The sequence below is a fragment of the Hypanus sabinus genome, chromosome 16 (assembly GCF_030144855.1).
Source record: "Hypanus sabinus isolate sHypSab1 chromosome 16, sHypSab1.hap1, whole genome shotgun sequence".
Lineage (NCBI taxonomy): Eukaryota > Metazoa > Chordata > Chondrichthyes > Myliobatiformes > Dasyatidae > Hypanus > Hypanus sabinus.
Window position 1 is genome coordinate 57379589 of NC_082721.1, and position 24729 is coordinate 57404317.

The 24729-nt window shown below is 43.1% G+C and overlaps 1 protein-coding gene across 2 annotated transcripts in view; it reads left to right on the top strand.

Moving 5' to 3' along the window:
- Window positions 1–1682: 1682 nt before the first annotated feature.
- Window positions 1683–24729, top strand: part of LOC132406338 (tetratricopeptide repeat protein 39A-like) — a 105818-nt gene continuing 82771 nt past the window's right edge. For both annotated transcript variants that reach the window (XM_059991868.1, XM_059991870.1), the window contains exon 1: window positions 1683–1880. In XM_059991868.1, the coding sequence (XP_059847851.1) occupies window positions 1849–1880 (32 nt within the window). In that variant the 5' untranslated portion in view covers window positions 1683–1848. The remainder of the gene's footprint in view (window positions 1881–24729) is intronic.

Genomic DNA, 24729 nt, shown 5'->3' on the forward strand with positions numbered 1-24729 from the left:
TTTGACTTGCACTGTTTTGTACTTTTTTTTGTCATAATTCACCCATGATGTCATCTTCTTTGTCACCATGCAGTATATCAGCATGCCTACTTGATGCTCTTCTGAAGCCCGAGTAAGATGGCTTGCAACCTTAAATCTTTCAAAGCATCTGAGCCATCTCTTAAAGTCCCCTGATTCAGAGAAATCAGATGTCTTTGGGGGGAGGGGGCTTTCTTAGGTAAGTAGATGCAGGTATTTGTTACATTTTCCTGTTTGTTTGTTTATTTATTTATTATTTTATCTATTTGATCTACTTCTTTTCTCTCCCTGAGAGTCTGACTGTCTTCTCTGCTGTGTTTGTGTCTCTGTGCACTTCCTCAGGCTAGTGGCCCACACATTTCAATGTCTCAGTTTTTGGGTGTAACTTGAAGATGTTGCCTAGCAACCCTGTCCCTTTCACAGCTCATGCCTCATGGTGCATACATTAGCAAGCTAGTATAGGCAGTTTAGGCTGATATTTTTCAAACATGAATAGTCTTACTGTAAATTCTTTTCACTTGTTCTGTAGCACCAATTCATTTAAGATCAAGCACATTATTGTCAGTGCAGAGCACACCAGGATGCCAGCATGTGGACTCCTCCCACATGGGAGTGGCTGAGTGCTATAGGAATAACACCAACTACTCCTGCCTCCTGAGTGGATGGAATCTTTGATTTTGCTGGCTACCTTTCTGAGGTAGTGAGAAGTGTAGACAGAGTCCATGGAGATGAGGCTGTTTTGTTGTGATGTGCTCAGCTGTGCCCACAACTCTTTACAATTTCTTATGGTCACATGCGGAGTAGTTCCCGAACCAAACCGTTATGCATCCAGATAGAATCCAAGACTAGTCCTTGATTGTTCACTTCAGGCCCTGCTTTCCTTTTACTGCTGCCATTGGGAAGGAGGTACAGGAGCCTTAGGTCCCACACCACCAGCATTAGGAACAGTTACTAGAACAGTCAACCATCAGGCTCCTGACCAGCATGGATAACTTCACCCATGTCCTACACTGATCACTGAATGCAACCTATTGACACACTTTCAAAGAATCTACAACTCAAGTTCTTATTTGTTTACTTTTTATTTATATTTTGCTTTTTTATATTTGCACTCTGTCTTCTTTTACAGATTGGTTGTTTGTCAGTCTTTGTGTATAGTTTTTCTTTGATTCTATCATATTTCTTTGTTCTACTGTGAATGCCAGTAAGAAAATAAATCCTGACATATACGTACTTTGATAATAAATTTACTTTGAACTTTGAGACCAACGCTGCAGTGCTCAGAAGACAGTGTTAATTGTTACATACACCTGCATTAGTGTGGGGTATTGCAAACAGGTCAGGCTTTGCAAAATCAGAAAGGTTAAAAAAAGAGCAAAATACTTAAAGCAGACACAGCCAGGGATGAGACACTCAAATACCTCCTCCCGGGAAGGGATGCGTCTTGCCATGTGCCATTTAGCGACCGGAACTTAAATACAACACCATATCTGGAAAGCGCAAAACATCTATCGTAAAATGTGTAGGATCTCAGTATTTTGCAGGATTGTTTGTCACTCAAGAAGCTGCGGCGATACACGTGGAGGTGAGACGTTGCCAGGTACAGAGGGGGAAGGGAGGGAGGCGCAGCGACGATCGGCGCTCTGGAACCCCCCCACCTCTCGGCTGGCTCGCCTCGGCTCTGGTGCGCTGCGTTAGTTGGGGCGGTGAGAGCCGGTGCCACCGGACGGGCGTGAAGCGGTAGTGCTCGGCCGGACAGAACTCTCCCCACCCCGCCTGGGGTGTTGGTCCCACATTAATTCCCATCCACCCCCATCCCCACGGCTGGAGATGGCAGAGAGTGCGGACGGACCGGCCGGCAGGTGAGTGCGGGCGGGCGGGCTCGCTCGCTGGCCGGCGCCCGGTTACACTGTCGCGGCTCGGAGTGTTCGCAGATACTTTCTTTCACTCGGAACTGTTTCGGGATGGGGGGGGGGGGGACGGGGAACCGCCAGGACACCTAGAGACCTCGGGAGGTACGGTGGGTAACCAGGCCGGCGGGTGCTCCCTCAGCGTGCTGGGGAGGCGGTGTGTGTGGTTGGGTGGGGGGCTAACACGGTGCCACCTTTCGGAAGGTGAGGCAACGCCTCCAGAAGTGAATTCTTGCCCCGGCCATGTAATGGAGTTGGAGGCGTTGGAAACGGCACATCTATGGGATCTGGCCCAGGGGGAAATCGCGGGAGACACGGGACCCTCACCTTAGGCGGGGAAACATAGCAGAGACGTGTCTTTTATTCCTAAATGTACTTTATTCAGTAACAGAATCACCTGTATAAGTGGAGTGGGAGAGCAAGTAGTATTGCTATCAGAGGCACGTTTTTTCTGTAATGTGCTTGGTGAGGGGTAGTGTAGTGTGTGTGGTGTTTATGTAAGGGCTAGGATCTGGAAAACAATGGAGGTTTGATAGATGTGGAGGGGGTTGTTCTCTGGCTGCAAAGTTGTCTCTTGAATGAACCTTTTATCGAGTCGCATCATCCCCAATCATTCCATCTCAGGCCCTTGAGCGCATAGTTAGACGCTTGAACACTTCAGTTAACGGTGGGAGGTGTCTGAACTGTGGTTCTTCGGGCTGGTCTCCCCGAAACCCCGCAGCCTGGCGCACTCAAAAGTTCCGAGGGAGTCGCTGGCGGTGGGTGCCACCACCACACAGCAGCGATAGAGCGTAGAGCGGTACAGCGCGGGCCCGAGACCAGGCCCTTCGCCCAACCATGTCTGCGCTCTTTATTTTTGTTTGTTTTTACTGTAACTTTTCATATATAAAAGAAAGTCAAAGGATCACGGCAAGATCTTTGTAGGTTAGTGTCAGCGGCTGGAGATGTGAATGTTGGTGATGGGTTGTTGGATGTTGTGGGGCTGTTCCCCCAACTGCACTTCCTGATGGTCTTTAAAGGGGGTGGGAATGTTTGTCTCTGTTACACGTGCGTCCCTGAGATTTTTTGCTCACGGGCACCGAAGGTTTCCTAGTGTTTGGCACCACAGAGTTAAATATGTGATTCTCATATTTATTTATGACGTGGATCTGCTTTGATATTGAAGTTTGGTTGCAGATGGGAAAACTGATTGCTGCAGGTCAGAGAGATGGTACATTGGTCCTGCAGTCCCTGCCCGTGTATTGGAGGCAGTGTGCTCAGGGCAGAAAATTCTCTGCTTATGGGGACGGGATTAGTAATACAAATCTGTGGCTTTATAAGGCTTTGGTCAGACCGCAGTTGGGGTGCTGAAAACAGTTTTAGGGCCCTTATGGGGATGTGCTGGTATTGGAGAGGGGCCAGAAGAGGATTGTGAGGATGATCCTGGGAATGAAATGGTTAATTTATCAGGAACATTTGATTGCTCTGGACCTGTATTCACTGGAGTTTAGAAGATTTGGGGATTTGGGGGGTGGGGGAAGTTAATTGAAACCTAACAAATATTGAAAGACCTAGATAGAGTGGATGTGGAGAGGATGTTCCCAATTGTGGGAGAGTCTCGGGTCAGAGGGTACAGCCTTAGAATTGACAAAGTCCTTTTAGAACAGAGATGAGGAATTTATTTAGTCAGTGGGTGGTCAAGATTGGCAGCCTAGTCATTGGGTATATTTAAAGCAGAGGCTGATAGGTTCGTGATTAGCGAGGATATCAATGGTTATGGGGAGAAGGCAGGAGAATGGGGTTGAGAGGGATAATAAATCAGCCATGATGGAATGGCAGAGCAGGCTTGATGGACTGAATGCTCTTATGACCTGGAGTTGGTGACTTTCAGATGAAGTGAAGTTGGTGGGGGGGGGGGGGGGTGGAGGAGAGATTTCCAACTTGGTAATTGGTTTCTTATTGTTACATGCAAGATACATTGAAAAACATTTGTTTGCCTGCCATCTGGATAGATCATTTAATGCATAATCATACTGAGGTAGTGCAAATAAACCCCCAAATGCAACTACAGATTGTGCATTGCTGATAGACAAACAGCGTGTGAGGGGCTGTGACAAGAGAGACTGGGAGATCAAGAGTTCATCTGCACTTAAATCATTTGTGTGTATACACAAGTGGCCTTGGAAACCCAAACTTCCTTGTCATTGTCATTTCAACTTTGTTCCAGGTAGGTTTCCTCATGAGGTCTGGGCACCAGCTCCCTGCAGCTTCCGAGGATGTCAGAATGTGCTCAAACTGTGCCATGTTAGAGTTTGTTCAGTGTAATGAAGAGGAATGACTGCAGGGTTGTGTGGTATTTCCCCAACGAAAGCACAGAAAATGAGGGTTGTGGGCTTAATGCAGGCAAATGGTGTTAGTATAAGTAACTATTTCAGTCAGCATGGATGAGTTGGGCTGAAGGATTTGTTCAACAACTCATTGGCACTGTTTTGATTGATGCTGACTTCCTTTAATTCCTCCTGATTGTTATGCACCTAATTTTTTAAAGAATGCATTAAGTGCATAAAATATATCTAGGACCTCCACCATCCAGGCCATGCCATCGTCTTGCTAGTATCATCAGGCAAGAGGTTAAGAGCTTTAGGTGCTAGTAGGATCAGGAATAGTTATTACCTTACAAACATCAGGCTCCTGAACCAGTGTAGATAACTCCACTCACCTCAACTCTGAACATAGACTCGTTTTCAAAGGCTCTACAAATCATGTTCTCAGTATTTTTAAAATTTGCACACTTGATCATCTTTTGGTTGTTTGTCAGTCTTTGTTTATAGACTGTTTTTCATAAATTTTGTTTTATTTCTTTATTTTCTTTGAAATGCCTGCAAGAAAATGATTCTAAAGGTAGTGTATGGTAGCATATATGTACTTTGATAAATTTTCTTTAACTTCTAGTGCTTTAAATATTTAATGATGAGTAATTACAATTCTAAGACCAAAATTATGATACTTTTGGAATGTACTGACATTTTGTGAATGTCACTGACATTTAAAGTCTCTGACCATTTTTGGATGTAGTGTCCCAGAACTCAGTCTGATCACCTGCTAATCCATTGGGAGTATATTTGATGATGTGCTCTGGGTTATTGCAGTTAGGGGAACATGGATGTTTTGTGTTCAGGAGGGTGGATGAGATGGTGTCTACACTGTACGTGAAAAACAGCTGTTACTCCTTTAACAAGTCTCCGTATATAATGAGTGCCTGAGTTTGACATGGTCAGTACAATTACGTTGCCAACACCCAGGTTATACTGTTTACACTATTTATTGTAGGCAAATTTGTTACTAGGCATTCATTTATGACAATGATTTGCTTTGAAATTTTTTTAACATATGTTTAAACCTGACTTCCCTGTTGTGTGATAGTTTTAGGTTTGCTGTTTGTGATGTTATGAACTCGTACAAAGATCTTAAACCCTTTCTGATATAGATAGCTGTAGGTACCCTCACCAAAGGGAGGTTATACAGTAACTACCTACACTTCAAAGGCTAGATCACTTCTCTGATTTTTCGTCTACAGTGAGCTTCGCTACCAATACCCATTATTTGAATGGATATTATCCTACCATTGGTAGCTCCTGTCCCTACCAAGGAGGAGATAATTCCATATAGTTTAAACAAAGTTCATTTAGCTTTAGAAATGCATGTTTAAATTTAGATAAAATTCTTAAAAATTACTGATCCATTTTACTTGGTTTTTGTGTAGGGGGTGGGGGGATTTGGGGGTTGATGTGCTTGTTCTGTTTCTGTTTTTTTTTGTGTGGGGAGGTGGGATTTGGGGGTTGATGGTCTCATGGCTACCCGGAGAATTGAAGAATTTCAGAGTGATGTACTTTGATAATGAATGAACCTTTGAGGTTTTCTATTTTTAAAAAGGATTTCCAAATTGCAAACTATTTCTAAAACTCAAAGGATAGCCAAAAGTCAGGTACAATTCCTGTAAGCAAGAAAGACATATCAATGAATTGCTGATGAACAAGTTGTCTGTTGCAGAAATCAGAGGAAAGGACTCTCGTTCTTCCATCTTTCTATCATTCTTGCTGTCCATTGACCACTCCTAACAAGTCTGACTGCTCTCTTACATTTTATACTGTTTTTTTGCTACTTGGTGACTTCCATGCACGTGATATTTTTTCAGATACCTTTTCATGTGGTGGTCCAATGGCTTCTGGTGACAGAGATCTCAAACAGTCAGGATTAATGCTGTGAATGTTGACTCTGAGTACACAGATCTTCCAACAATTGATAGATCAGTTATTTGATGTGTTAAATGATGGTATCAGTGTGGTCTGCAAGGTTCCTTGAACTAAATAACAACCAGTGTTGTCTGGTTTGATGCAGGCCCAATTAACAGAACCTTATTGTTTTCCACTGCATCTTTTGAGCAGTCAGCCCTGTGCTGTGGGCCAGCAGTGTATAAACAGTGCTGTTTGTTTGCAAAGCTGTCCTTTTAACTTCAAGCTGATTATTGCTTGCAATTTATATTAAGGACCTAAGTCTAGCTCTCATTTATGACAAGAAGCTGAACAAAGAATATTGGTTAGAATTTCAACTTGCTCAAGAACACAACTCTTTGATTTCCAGAAGTGTCAGCAGCTGTGTAAGAGAGTTGATCCTGACACAAAAAGCACCACCACCCCCCATCCCTGGACGGTGAATATCCATTACAGTTAGAGGAGTCTGCAGATCCCTTGGAGGGCCAGTATTTGGTGCCCATTCCTTTGCTCACCCCAACAGCATGTCACACATGCCTACTGTAGAGTGTGCTGCCAGGGGTGGTGGTAGAGGCAGTTACATTAGGGACATTTAAGAGACTCTTAGATAAGCACATGGATGAATTGAAAGGGCAGGAAAAGCATGTTCCTGTTATATGGAAGGGTGGAGATGGAAAGTTCAGAATCTTGGATGTCTGGAGAGGTGATGAATGTAGTCAAGAAGAAAAGGGAAAACTATGAAGAGCTTCAGAAGTTAGGAACAAATGAAGCACATGAGTATAAAGAAGTCAAAGGAACTAAAGAAGGGAATTGGGAAAGCCAGGAGGGGCCATGAAATGTCCTTGGTAATAGGATTAAAGTGAATCCCAGGGCATTCGATACATACATCAAGAGCAAGAGGATAATTAGGGAGAGGGTGGGACCACTCAAGGATAAAGGAGGGAAACATTTGCTTGGATGCAGAGAATGTGAGTGAGATACTTAGTGAGTACTTTGTTTCCGTATTTACCAAAGGAAAGGATATGGAGGACCAGGAGATCAGTGCTGAGTGTATAAATATGTTGGAGCAGGAAGCTCTCTATATCCTTCCTGTACTCTGGCTCATCATTATTTGAGGCTCACCACAGTGGCATTATCTGCAAACTTGTAGATGGAGTTAGAGCACAATCTGGCCATGCCGTCATGAGTGCACAGGGAGTAGAGTAGGGACCCGAAGAAGAAAACTGTGGAACAAGCTCGGGGAGATGAGGGGTGGCCGCTGGGGAGAGGTGACAGAGGTCTTGCTGCCTCTCATTACTCATTGCAGGCTGTTGGTCAAGAAGCTGAGGATCCAGTTGTAGTGGGAGGTATTGTCAGCCAGGCTTTGGAGCTTGGTGATGAGCTTGCTTAGAATTACAGCATATTGAAGCTGGAGCTGTAGTCAATAAAACAATAGTCTGACCTAGTTGTCTCCATTGCTGAGTAAGTGTGCTTGTTGACATCCTAGCACTGCCACGTCTCCCCTGGCTGATTGGGCAAAGACTAGCCAGATTGTGTTTGCTCTGCCCATTGGCATCTGCCTGGCATTGTGGGACTTTGCCCAGGTGCATCCTGTTCAGTGCTGTAACTGCTCAAGCACTACCTGGCTGAAACTGTGACCAGTTCTACAGAATTACAAAGGGACCTAGTGTGACTGTTAACTCGCCTGTTACAAAGCCATATGTATTTGAGGCTTTGCTCCTGTGCATTTGTGTAGTACCTTTTCAAATGTAGAAAATTTTGTCCATATGCTGTTCTAAAAGAATAAATGAACTAGTTCTAAAGAAGGCAAGCTTCCAAAGCGTGAAGTAATCAAGCAGATGAATTTTGTTTCTGTATGGGTTCAGAGAATCTCAACACCAGCTTCAATTTCCTTCTTTTGGTCCATGTGCGGTGAAGTGCGCGGAGTGTCCAGGGAGGGGCAGTGCCCCTGTTGAAGGGGCTTGTCTGGTCTAATCTAGGGTAACTGGTTCCACCAGACACTCAGCTCTCACCTGCGTGGCTCCAAGTAGCTGTTCACGTGTGATAGCAGCTACACCCCAATACAGGCAGGCTAAACCAGGAGAGGGTAGCTGGTGGGCTTCCTACCCTTGGTGAGATAGGGACATACTTATTGTAGCATGCAAAGTTAGCTCTGGCAGTTGAGATCAACAGTGACTTTCAAGGGCCAGGAAGGTGGCTCTCTAATGCTTCATGGAGAGTGAAGGGCATGACAAGGCACAGAAGAAGTCATGGTCATGCACTTCCTGGCCCAGTTTCTGATGACTACTCATACAGCTAGACCTGGGCTTCCATGGGTAGAGAGTGAAACTGCTCCAGTGCAACAGCTTTTCTGCTTTGGAAACTATCCCGCGCAGGTTTCTTTGTCATTGTCAGATATGATGGACAACCCATCATCCATATGAGGTGATTGAATACTTGAGAGTAGTTGTGCCTAAATGGTAGCACGTCTGGCAATGCGCTTTCTCTGGTAGTCAGGCTGAGTCATGAGCCCAACCCTCTGAAGCAAGGTTTGAACCCTCAACCTTCAGGTTCACGCAGTGATTCCTGAGCTGTCTGGCAAGTGTGTCAGTGTTTTAGGTTCAGAGGTGAAGGACCTCTGGAGTTTACGCCTGTGCGCCATGCCTGAAGGCTAGCGATTGGTTGTGTGATATTGTGGATGTCGGGTTGTTGCAGGTTTGGGTGGGTCCGTGCAAGCAGAAGGCATGAGGAGGCACAAGAGCCAAGTAGTCGGTGTGCCAGAGGTTGATCAGAAGACAAAGCTCGATGACCAAAGTCTGAAGACTGGAGGACTGCCTGTACGTGTGTGGGTGGAAGGGGTTGAAAGAGGATAGGGGCTTGTTTTGCTGTTGCTGTTTCATTGCTTGTTGTGTTCTGTGTTGTTCTGTCAAGTATTGTGGAAATGCTGTGGAATGTGTGGTGATACTTTCAGGTTGCTCCCAGCACAATACTACAAGTGAGTCATCACCAGTGCTTCATAAAGTTTCAACATTGCATCCTTGTTTTTATATTCTCGTCTTCTTGAAATAAAATGCTCACGTTGCATTTGCCTTCCTCACCACAGACTCAGCCTGCAAATTAATCTTTAGGGAATATTGCACAAGGACTCCCAAGTCCTTTTGTACCTTAGATTTTTGAATTTTCTCTTCATTTAGAAAACACAATTACATTTAATGTCAGAAATGTATACAGTATACATCTTGAAATTCCTCTTCGCAGACATCCAGGAAAACAGGAGTGCCCCAAAGAATGAATGACAGTTAAATGTTAGAACACCAAAGCACCCTCCCAGCTCCCCCTGCCCATGCACAAGCAGCAGTAAGGCAATGACCCCCCCCACCAGTGAAAATGCATCAGCGCCCCCCCAACCAAGCATGTAGTAGTTACCGTAAATGATGCCTTTCACTGGATCTTTTGATGTGCATGCGATAACTAAATCTGAATCTACTTATTGGAGAAATGTCAGTAGTATGACTTCAGTGATCTCCCCCAATGATTGTGAATGAATTAATCTGCATTTTATGGATTTTTTTGTGAGTTTTCTGCCACCAGGTGAGGAGGAGGCAATGGCTAGTGTTTAGACTCAACAGCGTTGGCAGCCTCCTTTTCTGGCAAGCTAAAAGCGGGATACTCATCCTCTTTAAAGCAGAGGAAATCTCTCAAAGTTCAAGTAAATTTATTATAGTACTTGTCTTCACTGTGGAAGACACTATATACATATGTAACCATATAACAATTACAGCATGGAAACAGGCCATCTCGGCCCTTCTAGTCCGTGCCGAATGCTTGCTCTCACCTAGTCTCACCGACCTGCACTCAGCCCATAACCCTCCATTCCTTTCCTGTCCATATACCAATCCAATTTTACTTTAAATAACAATATCAAACCTGTCTCTACCACTTGTACTGGAAGCTCATTCCACTCTCTGAGTAAAGAAGTTCCCCCTTGTGTTACCCCTAAACTTTTGCCCCCTAACTCTTAACTCATGCCCTCTTGTTTGAATCTCCCCTACTCTCAATGGAAAAATGCTTATTCACGTCAACTTATCTATCCCCCTCATAATTTTAAATACCTCTATCAAGTCCCCCCTCAACCTTCTATGCTCCAAAGAATAAAGACCTAACTTGTTCAACCTTTCTCTGTAACTTAGGTGCTGAGACCCTAGTAAATCTCCTCTGTACTCCCTCTCTCTTTTGTTGACATCTTTCCTATAATTTGGTGACCAGAACTGTACACAATACTCCAAATTCGGTCTTACCAATGCCTTGTACAATTTTAACATTACATCCCAGCTCCTGTACTTAATGCTCTGATTTATAAAGGCCAGCATACCAAAGCTTTCTTCACCACCCTATCCACATGAGATTCCACCTTCAGGGAACTATGCACCATTACTCCTAGATCACGCTGTTCTACTGTATTCCTCAATGCCCCACCATTTACCATGTATGTCCTATTTTGATTATTCCTACCAAAATGTAGCACCATGCTACACTAGTAGTATGGTGGAAGTTCCAGGTGTCAGGAGGTATGAAGTGTGTGAAGTTACCATTGCTAGAGAGAAGATTCTTGGGAACCTGAAAGGCCTGAAGGTAGATAAGTCACCTGGACCAGATGGTGTACATCCCAGGGTTTTGAAAGAGGTGGCTGAAAAGATTATGGAGGCATTAGTAATGACCTTTTAAAGAATCACTAGGCTTTAGAATGGTTCCAAAAGACTGTAAAATTGCAAATGTTACTCCACTCTTCAAGAAGGGAGAGAGGCAGAAGAAAGGGAACTATAGGCCAGTTAGTCTTTCCTCAGTATTTGGGAAGATGTTGGAGTTGTTTATTAAGGATGAAGTCTTGGGGTACTTGGAGGCAACATGGTTAAATAGGCTGTAGTCAGCATGGTTTCCTCAAGGGAAAGGCTTGCCTGACAAATCTGTTAGAATACTTTGAAGAAATAACAAGCAGGCTCGACAAAAGAGAAGCAGTTGATGTGTGTTCTGAAGTCAATACTGAAAGTCAAAGCCTGAAGGCCAAGGACCAAAGTTGGCGAATCTGGAAGTCGAGGCCCAGTGGTCAAAAGCCTCTGGGTTGGCATGTCTGGATGTCTGAGTCTGGGCCATAGACTGGAGTTTTAAGGCCCAGAGATGGCCTGCTTTGTGGTTGGAGACCTGTCTGTGTTGTGGGTGGGAAGGGACACTTTTTGCTGCTTTTGGTTTGGTTTGTTGATGTTGTTGTTGTGTTGTTCTGCTGGATACTGTAGGCACGTTATGTTGGCATCAGAATGTGTGGTGACACCTACGGACTGCTCGCAGCACATCCTTAGGTTGTGTTGGTTGTTAACACAGAATGCGGATTTCACTGGAGGTATTGATGTATGTGCAATAAATGAATTTGAATGTGACCCTGTCTCTTGGGTTTGTCACTTGGAACTCCCACTTCTCCACACTAAGAGTGGCATAGAATGTGCACCAGGCAACTGGAGCCAGTTGTAATTCCAGCATTTATGATGGGTACGTTTACACCACAGAATACCTCTTCGCTGGGAGAATAACTGATCTGGAGCTGGCTGCAGAATCTACCCTTGGGAGGGAAGTGTGGAGGCAGCTCAGATTGGAATTGTTCTTATTATTGTCGTAAACACAAGAAATTCTGCAGAAGTCGGAAATGCGGAGCAACATATACAATGCTGGAAGAACTCAGCAAATCTATGAATATGAATAAACAGTTAATATTTTGGGCCGAGACCCTTCATCAAGACTGGAAAGGAAGGGGTAAGATGCCAGAATAAAGAGGTGGGGGAAGAGGAGGACAAGTTATATTGGTGAAGCCAAGTTAGTGGGAAAGATAAAGGGCTGGAGAAGGAGGAATCTGATAGGCAGGTGAGGAGAAGGGGTCAGAGGTGAGAGTGGTGAATAGGAGGAGGAGGAAGTGGGAGGTGAAAATGAAAACAAAATTACCAGAAGAAGAAATTGATGTTCATGTCGTCAGGTTGGAGGCTACCTAGATGGAATATGAGGTGTTGTTCCTCCACACTGAGAGTGATCTCATCATGGGTGAAGAGGGTAAGAGTTAAAATGGTTAGCCACCAGGAAGTTGCTCTTTTAGCCAATGGAGTGGAGGTGCTCAACAAAGCGGTCCCACAGTTTACATCTGGCCTCACCAATGCAGAGGAGGCCACATTGGAAGCACCGGATGCAATAGATGACCCTCCACAGATTGCCAGGTAAAGTGTTGCCTTACCTGGAAGGACTGTTTGGGGCCCTGAATGGAGGTGAGGGAGGAGATAGTTGTCACATGTACCGAGATACAGTCAAAAGTTTGGCTTGTATGCTGTTTATACAGATCAAATCATTACACAGTGCATTGAGCTGGAACAAGGTAAAACAATAACAGAATGCGGAATAAATTGTAACAGTTGCACAGAAAGTGCGATGGTGCAGGTAAACAATAATATCATAATGAAGTAGATTATGAGGTCGAGTCAAACTTATTGCACCAGGGAAACATAGTATTTAATAGTCTTATAACAGCGGTCCTTGAGCCTGGTGGTATGTGTTTTCAGGATTTTCTATCTTCTGCCTGATGGGAAAGGGGAGAAGAGAAAATGTTTGGGTTGTGTGGGGTCATTGATGGTGGCTGCTTCATTGAGGCAGTGAGAAGAGTAGACAAAGACCCGTGGAGAATGAGGCTGATTATTTAAGAGCCTAATTAAGTACCATAATAAACTTAATGGACCAAATGGCATTCTGCAATTATGTAGTAACCAATATGACTCTACACCAAGGACTGGTACGATGCTGAATGTATCCGCATGGTACATTGCAGTTCAGAGGTCCCCTCCTGCAAACTTTGAAACACAGTCAACAAATACAGAAGGAACAGTTGGAAACTCCTTAAGGACTGATTTGATGGGACATTCTGAATTGTGACAGGAGTGAGGGCTATGAGGTAGGGGTATATACACAGTGGCCACTGTGAGGTACCTCCTGTACCTAATAAAGTGGCCACCGAGTGTATGTTCATGGTCTGATTCGTGCTCAGTTTAGCCCATCCACTTCAAGGTTTGACATGTTGAGTGGTTAGAGATGCTCTTCTGCACACCAGTGTTGTAAAGTGTGGTTATATCAGTTACTATTACCTTTGTGTGACTTCCACCAGTCTGTCCATTCTCCTTACCTTTCTCATTAACAAGTCATTTTTTGTCCACAGAACTGCTGCTCATTGGATTTTTTTTTGTATTTTGCACCATTCTCTGCAAACTCTAGAGCAGAGGTTCCCAACATATTTTATGTCACGAGCCGAGGGGTTCATGGACCGCGGACCCCAAGTTGGGAACTCCTGCTCAGGAGACTGTTGTCTGTGAAAATCCCAGGAGATTAGTTTCTAAGATATTGGATACATCTGTAACCAGCAATCATTCCACGGTCAAAGTAATTTGGATCATATTTCTTCTACCCTTCTGATGTTTGGTCTAAACAACTGAACCTTTTGACCATGCCTGCATGCTTTTATACATTGAGTTGCTACCACATGATTGACTGATTAGATATTTGATTTTTTGAGCTGGCCATTAAGGTGTCCACTGAGTGTAGAATGGGTAATTGCAAGCAGCGATTTTCCACTGAGCTTGGACAAAAAAACAGAACTGCCTTTGGAAATGGGGGATGTGGGTTTGATTGCAACATTTACGAGAGTTTGCTTAAGTACGTGGATAGGAGAGGTATGAAGGTCTATGTTCCAGGTGTGGGCTGATGGGACTAGGAAGAATATCAGTTTGGTATGTACTAGATGGGTAGAAGGGTCTGTTTCCAGTGCTACGGCACTCTATGACTCAGATTGTTTTGTGCCTTGCCCCCACTTGCAGGAAAATTGTTGGTAGATTGTTGACCACACTGTAGTGAGATGTTAAACCAAAGGACTCTATACACAATGGAATCTTTGCCCACGTTTCATAAAAGGTTAGGTTGTCCTCACTCCTTGTTTTCCCTGTGTGGCATCTTCATACAGTGTTGCCATAACAACAAATAACCACAGTTCATTCACTACAATTCATTGAGCCATTCCTGAATGCACGAGAACTGAAATTGAAACAGGGCTGTCTTTCTTGCAGTCTCTCTGTCTGTTACCATGGAGATAAATTGTACAAAATAAAATGCTTTATTTCATATTTATATGTTTGAATTTGTCAAAAAGCAAAATTTCGGAGAACATAGTTACAATCAATACTTTAAAGACTTGTAAGCAGTTCAATTTAATTTTCTGAAATAACATGTTGCAAACAAAAAATAAAAGTTGTGGTGTGGGGTGGTTTGGGAGAAGGTGTTTCCTTATGGGTCCCTTTGTGTATGTTGCACCTCAGTAGGTTTTGCAGGGAATTGATTCTGATTTATTATCACTTACGTATGCTGAGAAATTTGTTGTTTTGTGGCTGCAGTAGAGTTCAATACATATACTATAAATCACAATAAGAAATTTAAATAAATAAGAAATGAGGTATTGTTCATGGACAATTCAGAAATCTGCTGGCAGAGGGAAAGCACCTGTTCTTAAAGCATTGAGTGTGTATCTTCAGGCTTCTTCCTGATTGGAGCAATGTTCAGAGAGCATGAGAGATTTTAATGATGAATGCTACCTTTCTGAGGCTTCGCCTTTTGAAGATGCCCTCAGTGGTGGGGCGGCTAACGCCTATGGTGGAACTACCCAAGTTTACAATCCTTTATACCTTTTTCCAATCCTGTGCTTTAGATACCTCGATACCAGATGTTGATGCAACCAGTTAGAATGCTCAGCACAGTTCATCTGTAAAAGATTTGCTAGAGCCTTACATCCCAAATCTTCACAAACTCCTAAAGTAGGGCAGACTGCAATATATATTCTGAAACCTGCTAATTTCCAGCAGAATGATTAGATTAGGGCCTTGTGAGTGCTGTTATAACCGCCCGGAAATTGTGTTGCTGTCCTGTTAGTACATGCTGTCCCCATCACGTGATGTTAATTGCTTGTTATTTGAATTATCTGAGAATAAATCTTTAAAACAGAGTTATTGCTGGCATTGAGTAACTTGTTCTTTTATTTCCCAAGTAGATTGCAAAGTGAATAATATTGAGTTTCCACTTTGGGATCTTGCTGTGCGCATCTTCAGTCACTTGTCTGTTACGTTTGGCCTCTGTTTATCTTGGTGCTTTTTATGTAGGAATTAATACTTTTTAATCTTTGTTTCTTGGCTCATGTCCTTGCAGTAATCCTTTCTTATAAAAATGTATATAGTGTCAGCCCAACTAGTCCATGCTGACCATGCAGTACTGCCACAAGAGCATCCAACCCACCATCCAGGCCATAGAAGCAGCATCCAAGCACAGTACAGGCCCTTTGGCCCAGAATTTACCCTAAGATCAATATAACCCTTCCTTCTAAGTAGTCCTCCATTTCTCAATCATTCATGTGCCTAACTAAAACTTTCTTACACATCATTACATTTGCAGCATTTTAGCTATATTCACATAAGTGGGAAATGCTGAGAATGCTCAGTGGGTCAAGAAGCATCTGTGGAGACAGAAGCAATGTTAACATTGCAGGCCAATACTCCATTAGGTCAACGCTTATGTGTTTCTCCACAGATGCTGCCTGACCCATTGAACTTCTCCAGAATTTGAATTTCCAAATTTCAGATCTGCATTCTCCACAGGGCTCAACTAGTTTTCACTTTTTTTTTCCAATTCATGTTGCTTGGACAACGTGCATCCAAGTACTTTTTATTACAACACAACAAAGATGATCAAAATAAGGCAGCAACATGGTAGACAGTAGCTGAGCGTCAGAAGTACAACCTTGTCAAAACTACCTTAAATATGGACCATTTTCATATGCACTCAGTGGCCATGTTATTAGGTAGCAGAGTAAGAACCCTGTGATCTTCTGTTGCGGTAGTCTATCCACTGACCTCGCTCATTATCAAGGTATTTTGGCCCACAGAACTGCTGCTCACTTGATGTTTTTTTTGCACCATTCTCTGTAAACTCTAGAAACTGCATGGAAATTACAGGAGTCCCATTTCTGAGATACTCAAGCCACCCCAACTGGTACAAACAGTTATTCAGTGGTTAAAGTCCTTTGGATTACATTTCTTCCCTGTTGAGATGTTTGGTCTGAACAACAATTGAACCTCTTGACCATGCCTGCATGCTTTTATGCATTGAGTTACTTCACATGATTGGCTGATTAAATGCTGGAGGAACTTAGCAGGCCTGACAGCATCAATGGAAAAAAGCACGGTTGACGTTTTGGGCTGAAACCCTTTAGCAGGGCAAACTCCATCTCCCCTTCTTGGGGAAACAATGAGCAACTAGGTACTGTATGTACTTCTTGTCCATAGATATTATAGTCACTGAAAAAGAGCGATTCAGTTCACTTTACCCATAGCACGTAACTTGTGCTCCTCCATAAATATAAAAAAGAATTGTGAACATTACAGCTGTCTTTGTTTTTAATGGACTTTGTTTTCTCCTTTATTTCACCAATTCCTTTTTTTAATAAGTCTCATTTTATGAAGTGTTTTTAACATTAGAATTCTAAATCTGTTGGAGGTTAGGATAGATGACCTGAACACTCTGGCAAAGTGAGAGGATTATTCTACCACTTCAGTCACTTGCTCCAAGATGTTAGACTATGGAGTATAGCCTTGTGGTGGGACAGATAAGCAACCTGATCTGGTATAGGTTCCTGGAAGTGTTGGAACGTATTGAGATTCACGAACAGGTCTGTCCATCTCAGGTAAGTGATCCTCTTCATAAGGATCAGGCCATTATATTTCTTTCTCTTGCTTTCATGGACTTTGAAGGCACACAAACGCACACCTGCTTCACTGGATTTCACCTTGTGATGTTTCAATTGTGGTGCATGCTACCAGACTATTGTTCCTTTGGCGAATTGGTCTGAAACCCAGACAGCTTCACCATTCCTGAACAATGTGTCTGAGATCACATACACGCTTCATTTTCTCGCGCTGTGTTGTCTGAAAGTTACTCACTTTGTCTAAGTCTGGTAAGCTAGGTTGGAGAAAGAAAGGAAGAATGGGCAGGCTTGTTCTCAATCTCTGGCCCATTGGCAGCTCTGATGGACTGTAGCCATTCGCAATAGGCATGGAGCGTAAGCTAGCAGTGCTTTGTAGTGGTCTTTTCCCTCCAGTAGGAGACTCTGGAGTAGGAGTTTGCACTGCTTTTTCTGGTTCTCAATTTGCCTATGAGGGCTGGCTGGTGGTGTAGTGGCATCAGAACTGGACTTCAAGGCAGGTGGTCCAGAGTTCAAACCCAGCTGGGTCCCAACCTGGGCAGCAGCAGTATCTGCGCGGAAGAAAGGCCTGGCAATCTACTTCCATGTCTTGCCATGAAAACTGAACCCTATGGTCCATGAACTCACGAAGAGTTGGACTCAACTAGGTGACTGAACGAGTATTTGCCTGTGGGCGGGCTGCTTGTCTAGTATTTGAACTCCAAGTCCCTTGCAAAGGCTTTGTATTACAAGCAGCTGAATTGTGGAGCATTGCCTGACACAAGTGTTTCTGGTATTCCATGGCAGGTGAATACAGCTTTCAGGTGCAATATAACTGCTGCTGATAATGTAGAGGACAGCTTGGACACCTCAGCATACCATCATTAGTAATCCACAGTGAGAAGATAATTGTCTGTTTTCAACTCAAAGTTGTCTGAGCCTGAAATTTGCCTTTGTAACTCTGCGACAGAGAAGTTTATCAGGTCTTTTTGTGCAGTTTTCCGCATGCTACACATTGCTTTACACAATCTCCCAGCTGTGTGCTCAGACCAGGACACCACACGGATTGTCTGCTCATAGACGACATTTTTCAATGCTTTGATGTCCTTTGTGAATTTCATCAGATGAGTTTCTGATGATTTTGGCATGCATGGAAGCAGGAATGATGAGTCTGAAGCCCTTTAGCAGAAAACCATCAAGAATAGTGAGTGTGTTTCTTGCAAGCCAATAGATCTGAGTTTGTGAGCTCCTTTTGGAACTGCTGGCCATCCATGCTCACAGTATTGCATTATGTTCCTGCAGATTTGGTCCTTTTACAACTCATTGCAAATTTCTTCTGGTTTACTCTGATGCAGGAAAGCTTTCACATACCTGAGCTAAATCGATGTTGGTATGACTTCAGGGTGAATAGCTTGTCATATGAAGAATGTTTGATGGCTCTGGGCTTGCGTTCACTAGAATTCAGAAGAATGAGAGGTGACCTAATTGAAATCCATTGAATGGTGAAAGGCCTTGATAGAGGATGCTTCCTATGGTGGGAGTGTCTAAGGCCAGAGGACTCGGCCTCAGAATAGAGGGGTGTCCTTTTAGAATAGTGATGAGGAGGAATTTCTTTAGCCAGAGTGGTGAATCTATGGAATTCTTTGCCATAGGCAGCTGTGGAGGCCAAGTCTTTATGTATATTTAAGGCAGAGGTTGATAGATTCTTGATTGGTCAGGGCATGAGGGTATATGGGGAGAAGGCAGGAGATTGTAGCTGAGAGAAAAATTGGATCAGCCATAATAAAATAGTGGAGCGGACTCGATAGGCCAAATGGCCTAATTTTGCTCCTATGTTTTCTGGTCTTGTGGTTTTATGGTATCTTCCATGAGGATGGAGTCAGTGTTCATCCACTCACTTCTGTGTGGCGTCCTTGATGGAGTGTCCTTGATGTTGTGAAAGATTTGCCGGGGACATGTTCAATATTATAACAGTTTTGCACAAGTCTAATTCTGAATCTATGCAGCTGAGGAGGTAAGTTATCTAAGTGTTTTGAGCTGATGGCTTGTGGTTTGTTTCGAGTAGGAATTTATTGCCAGTCAAGTAGCAGTGAAGTGTTCACAAGCCTATAAAAGAGCCGGCATCTCCTTTTCGATTTGGGTGTAACGCTGTTCAATGGGTGTCAGTGCTCCTGCTGCATATGTCACTGGTTTCCATACACCACTGCTGTTTTGCATAAACACTGCCCTGAGGCTAAAGGAAGAGGCCTGGCCAGTTCTCAGCTCATGTCACATGGTGATACAATTAGCAAACTATTAGAGACAGTTTAGATTGATAAGTTTCTGGATGTTTTTCATAGATATGTGTGAACAAGAACAGTCTTATTGCAAATTCCTTCTTGCTGAGGATCTCATTTGGTTTGTAGCAGCATTTTGTTGAAGGTCAATCACATCTGACACCATGTTGTGTTTGACAATGCAGACCACTCCAGGATATTCAACTCAACTTTATTGATAACTCTGCTTATACTGCATGTGAACTCCTCTGGTGGGTGTGGCTAACTGAGTGGCATAGGAATAACTTATTATCTACCACTACACTTGATAAAATATTGCCTGTGATCTTACTGAGTGGCGCATTATGCTGGAGTGGATCAGAGGGCAGAGTGACCTTCTGTTTTCAATCTCTTGAAAAGCAACAACTGGACAAAACTGATGGCCCTGTGAACGATCAACTGACTCATCACAGCTGTGGGTGTTAGAGTGTCCTTCCCTAGTTAAAGCTTCACAAAGCAAGTGAACATGAAGACATTGGCAGGTCTTTTTCTTTTAACCAACTCTCAGACAGGGAAATTCCATTCAGCCAGTTCGACAACACCAATGTAACAATGGAGGAGTTCACACACTAAATTCATTAAAAAGATTTCCCCTCCAATATTCAATTAGCTTTTCAGGGTACATTTAATGGCAGGAGACAAATACACAATGTTACTTTGAACACAGAATCTTCCAGATGTGTGGCTCGGTGGACATCTGGCCTCACCTCAGTGTTGTAGAGCATAGATACAGGCCATTCGGCCTAAATGTTCATGCTGGCCTTTTTGCCAATCTACAGTAATACCATTTCTTGCATTAGATCCACATTCATTTATGCCTTTTCTATTTAATGTCACTCAATGTCCTTGAAACTAAGTCATTATATTTGATTCCAGCTCCTCCAGATGTCAATAACAGATGGTGGAAAAGGTGCCCTTTTAAAACACTTTCTCTCACATTAAACCCATGCCCTCTTGTTGGTGGAACCTCTGCATTGAGAAAAGATTCTACCTACCTTTACTAATGCCCCTCAGTATTATACAGATTATGTCAATCTCCTTCATTCCAGGGAAAACAAGCACTGTATATAAAATCTCCCTCCTTAATGAATGTCCTTTAATCCAGGCAAAATCCTAGTGAATGTCCTCTGCATGGTCTCCAGCACAATCAGAACCTTCTGCTACAACTGCAAACAATACTCTAAATGGGAACTAACCGCCATCCAGGCCATGCTCTCCAAAGGACGGCAGGCATTAGGCATGAGGTAAGATGCTTTGAGTTCCACATCACCAAGTTCAGGACCAGTTATCCTATAACTATCCGGCTCCTGAACTGGTGTTAGTATCTTCACTGGTCATTACTCTGAACTGATTCTACAACCTACAGCTCATTTTAAAAGACTCTTTACAATTCATTCTCAGTATTGTTTTTATTTCTACAGTTTGTTTTCTTTTGAACATTGGTTGATTATCAGTCTTTGTTTATGTATAGTCTTTTTGTAAATTCTATTGTCTGCTTTTGTTTAGTTGTTTAGTAAAATTCTATTGGATTTTCCCTTCTAAATGCCTACAAGAAGTTGAATCTCAAAGTAGATATAATAGCATATTTGCAATTCGATAAATTTACATTGAACTTTGTAAAGTTGTCTGATCTGGGTTTGGTGTTGTGTGTCGCTACTGACTGCTACCATGTTTAGTATCTGCCTGATGTGTGCTTCATTCTCCATGGTTCACCAACTCATGGTGGCAGGTCTTTGGCATTTCCCTTTGGAGTTGTGTTGTCTACAGGATCCTTTACTTGAGTTTATCCTCTGCCTCCTGTCACAACCAGGCTGGACAGCCCCATGATCCCAGATGACTAAATCCTTCAATTTTCAAGTCCACAATCATCTGCTAACCCATGTTAAAGTGATGGTGGATCACCTTGCAACAGTTTGAAAAGAGAGAACCAATAAGGGATGACTGTTCTTTACTGGGAGGTTGCAGAGTGCAGGTGTTTCTTCTGAGTGAGTTATTTATTGTCTAAGACCACCTTGCTTCTGTAGTTTATGCCTCAACCAGTGAAATATCCCCTTGCTGCCTTAACCATCTTATCTCCCTGCTGACTTTGGATGGATGAGTTTGTAGGAAGAGGAGATAATTTGGGAAGATCTTCTAGGAGTGGTAGAATGCTCATTTTGCTCCAGGTGTGAGAAGATTGGGAGAGACGAGGGTTAGCAGATGACCGTGGTCTTGCAGATTGAGGATTCACTTATGAGATCAAACTGTCCAGTTATGAGGGTAAGCTCATGGAAAAGATCCCATGGATGACATAAATCCAATGGAAAGTGCATTTAGACCCTATTCATTTTTTAAAATATGTATTTCCTATTGTAATTTACAGTAGTTTTTATGTCATTCACTGTACTGCATTTCATGATGTACATTAGTGATATTAAACCTGATTCTGATTGTTCAATGAATTGGAAAAAAAATTGGGTATCTGGAGAGTGATACAGTATGGGTAAGCTATGGGCGTTTCTTGCAGAAAAAATCAGTTTTTGGACAGTTCTCAGGAACAGAACACTCTGTAAACCAAGGACTGTCTGTATTATTTTTTCCAGATCTGAGATAATGCAATCCCAAGATTTATAAGACTATAAGAAATAAGAGGAGAACCAAGCAATTTGGGCCATTGAGTCTGCTCCACATCCCAAAGTCATACAGGCTAGTAAGTTAATTGGCCACCCAGGTGTAATAAGGCAGTGCTGGCTGGAAGGGACTTTTACCAGGCTGCATCTCTAAATAAAAATAAATAAAAGCAAATCTATAAACTGGCTTCCATAAGACATTGGGGCAAATTAGACCTTTTGGCCCATAAAGCATGCTCTGCCATTCCATCATGGGTGATTATTTTCCTTCTGAACCCTGTTCTCCTGCCTTCACCCTGTAAGCCTCTCATGCCCTGACTAATCAAGAACCTAACATTCTCTGCTTTAAATATACCCAATGACTTGAGTTCCACAGCCGTCTATAGCAATGAATTCCACAGATTCATCGCACTCTGGCTAAAGAAATTCCTCCTCATCTCTGTTCTAAAGTTCAAAGAAAATATACTATGTAAGTCCATGCCTATCACCACACACCTACAACTGTGAGATTCAGTTTCTTGCAGGCAATCACAGTACAGTAAATACAAGAAACACTGTAGAATCAACCACAAAAAAACCCAACTAACTGCAAATACAAAAAGAAAGGAAAGAAGAAATAAAACAAAAAAAACCCAATAAATATCGAGAACATGAGATGAAGAGTCCTTGAAGGTGAGTCCATAGGTTGGTGAAGTATTTCAGTGATGGGGCAACTTAAGTTATCCCCACTGTTTCAAGCTCCTGCTGGATGAGGGACAATAACTGTTTCTGAACCTGGTGTGGGTCCTGAGGCTCCTATATCATCCAAATGGCAGCAGGAAGAAGAGAGCATGGCCTGGATAATGTGTGTTTTTTTCTGGACAGCATTCCATGTTGCTGTGCTCAGTGATGGGGAGGACTTTACCTGTGACGGAATGGACCGTATCCACTACTTCTTGTTTGCTTTTCTGCTGAGGCATTACTGTTTCCATACCAGACCGTGATGCATGCAGTCAATATACAGGGTTCCACCGCTATTCGAAGGTAGAGCGTTCCTATGAAATGGTGTCGTAAAGTGAAGAAGCAATTACCATTTATTTATACGGGAAAAATTTGTGAGTGTTCGCAGACCCAAAAAATAACCTACCAAATCATGCCAAATAACACATAAAACCTAAAATAACAGTAACATATAGTAAAAGCAGGAATGATCTGATAAATACACAGCCTACATAATGTAGGAATACTTTCCTACAATTATTGCAGCACTGTCCACAGCAGTGAAAATCTCACACAAGTGCTCTCGGCAGCGCTCCCGGCAGAAGCATTCTTTCCAGTAACCTTTAAGCTATGAAGCTACCGAATAACATATAAAAATGCACAGCTTGTAAAAAGTAGAAATAACGAACTCCCAGCGTAGTTTCACTTACCGGAATCGGGAAGACGGTGAGGACACTGATGATGGTGTGTTAGACTGAGTCGGCAGAGGTTGGGGTGGTGGGAGGGAGAGGAGACTGGGGTGTCACCTCATCATCGTCTGTTTCCATCAGGGCAGGCAGGTCACCACCTTCTGTGTCTGCCTGCTTCAATGTCGAAGGTTGAGTTTCGTCGTCTGCTATGGCTGATGTGGAAGGCTTGAAAAACGACAGTATGCTTGACTGTTTAGCCTCGCGCATTTTTCTATCATACAATTCTTTGTAAGCACTCAAACCATCCTGCAAACCTGCCCTAAACCTACGTACCCAATTAAAGTCATACTTCTCTGCAATCATTGCAGCGTTGTCAATCGCAACAAAAATCTCACGCAATTGCTTCCTGTTCAGTTCTTGGATGTCTTCACTTTCGGGCTGTTCGCTACTGTGTTTGGTTTCAATTGTTATCCTACCTCTTCATCAGCTCTTCATCTCTCAGTTCTTGGTCATGGGATGCCAAAACCTCTTCAACATTATCTTCGTCAACTTCCACAAACCCAGCCTCCTTAGCCAAACTCACTACGTCCTTATTTCGTTCACCACGATCGAAACACTTAATTATGTCTAGTTTTACGCTAAGTGTAACACCCTTGTGCGCTCTTTTTGGCTTTTCCAGTACCTTAGAACTCATTTTGCTAACGGATGCACAAAATAAATCGACATAAAGCACAGATACTCACGGGTACATGTTTAAGCAATGCCGGCTAGAATGCAGTACTGGGGGAGGAGCCTGGCTGCTTGGGGTGCGTGCTGCCTTTTTTCATAACAGTGAAAACACCTTCTGTTAGCGAAAGCAGGTAACGAATGTTGGTCTTTAGTAACAGCGAGTTGACGTAAAGTGAACGTTCGAAAAGCGGGGGACACCTATACACTTATAGAAATTTGTCAAAGTTTTAGATGACATGCTGAATCTTTGCAACTGCCTACGAAAGTAGAGCCGTTGCTATACACACAAAATGATGGAGGAACTCAGCAGGCTGGTAGCTTCTATGGAAAAGAGTACAGACGATGTTTTGGGCTGAAACAGTTTGGCAGGACTGGAGGGAAAAAAACTGAGGAGTGGATTTAAAAGGTGCGGGGATGGAAGAGAGAACCAGCAGGTGACAGGTGAAACTTGGAGGGGAGGGATGAAGTAAAGAGCTGGGGAGTTGATTGGTGAAAGAGACAGAAGCTATAGAAGAAAGAAAAGGTAGGTGAAGCACCCAAGGGAGGCAATGGGTGGGCAAGAAGACAAAGTGAGAGAGGGATAAGTGGATGGAAAATGATGAAGGAGGGGTAGGGGGGCATTACTGGAAGTTTGAGAAATCAATGTTCATGCCATCAGGTTGGAGGCTATCCAAACTATATAATGTGTTGTTCTTCCAACCTAAGTGTGGCCTAATCAGGACTATGGAGGAAG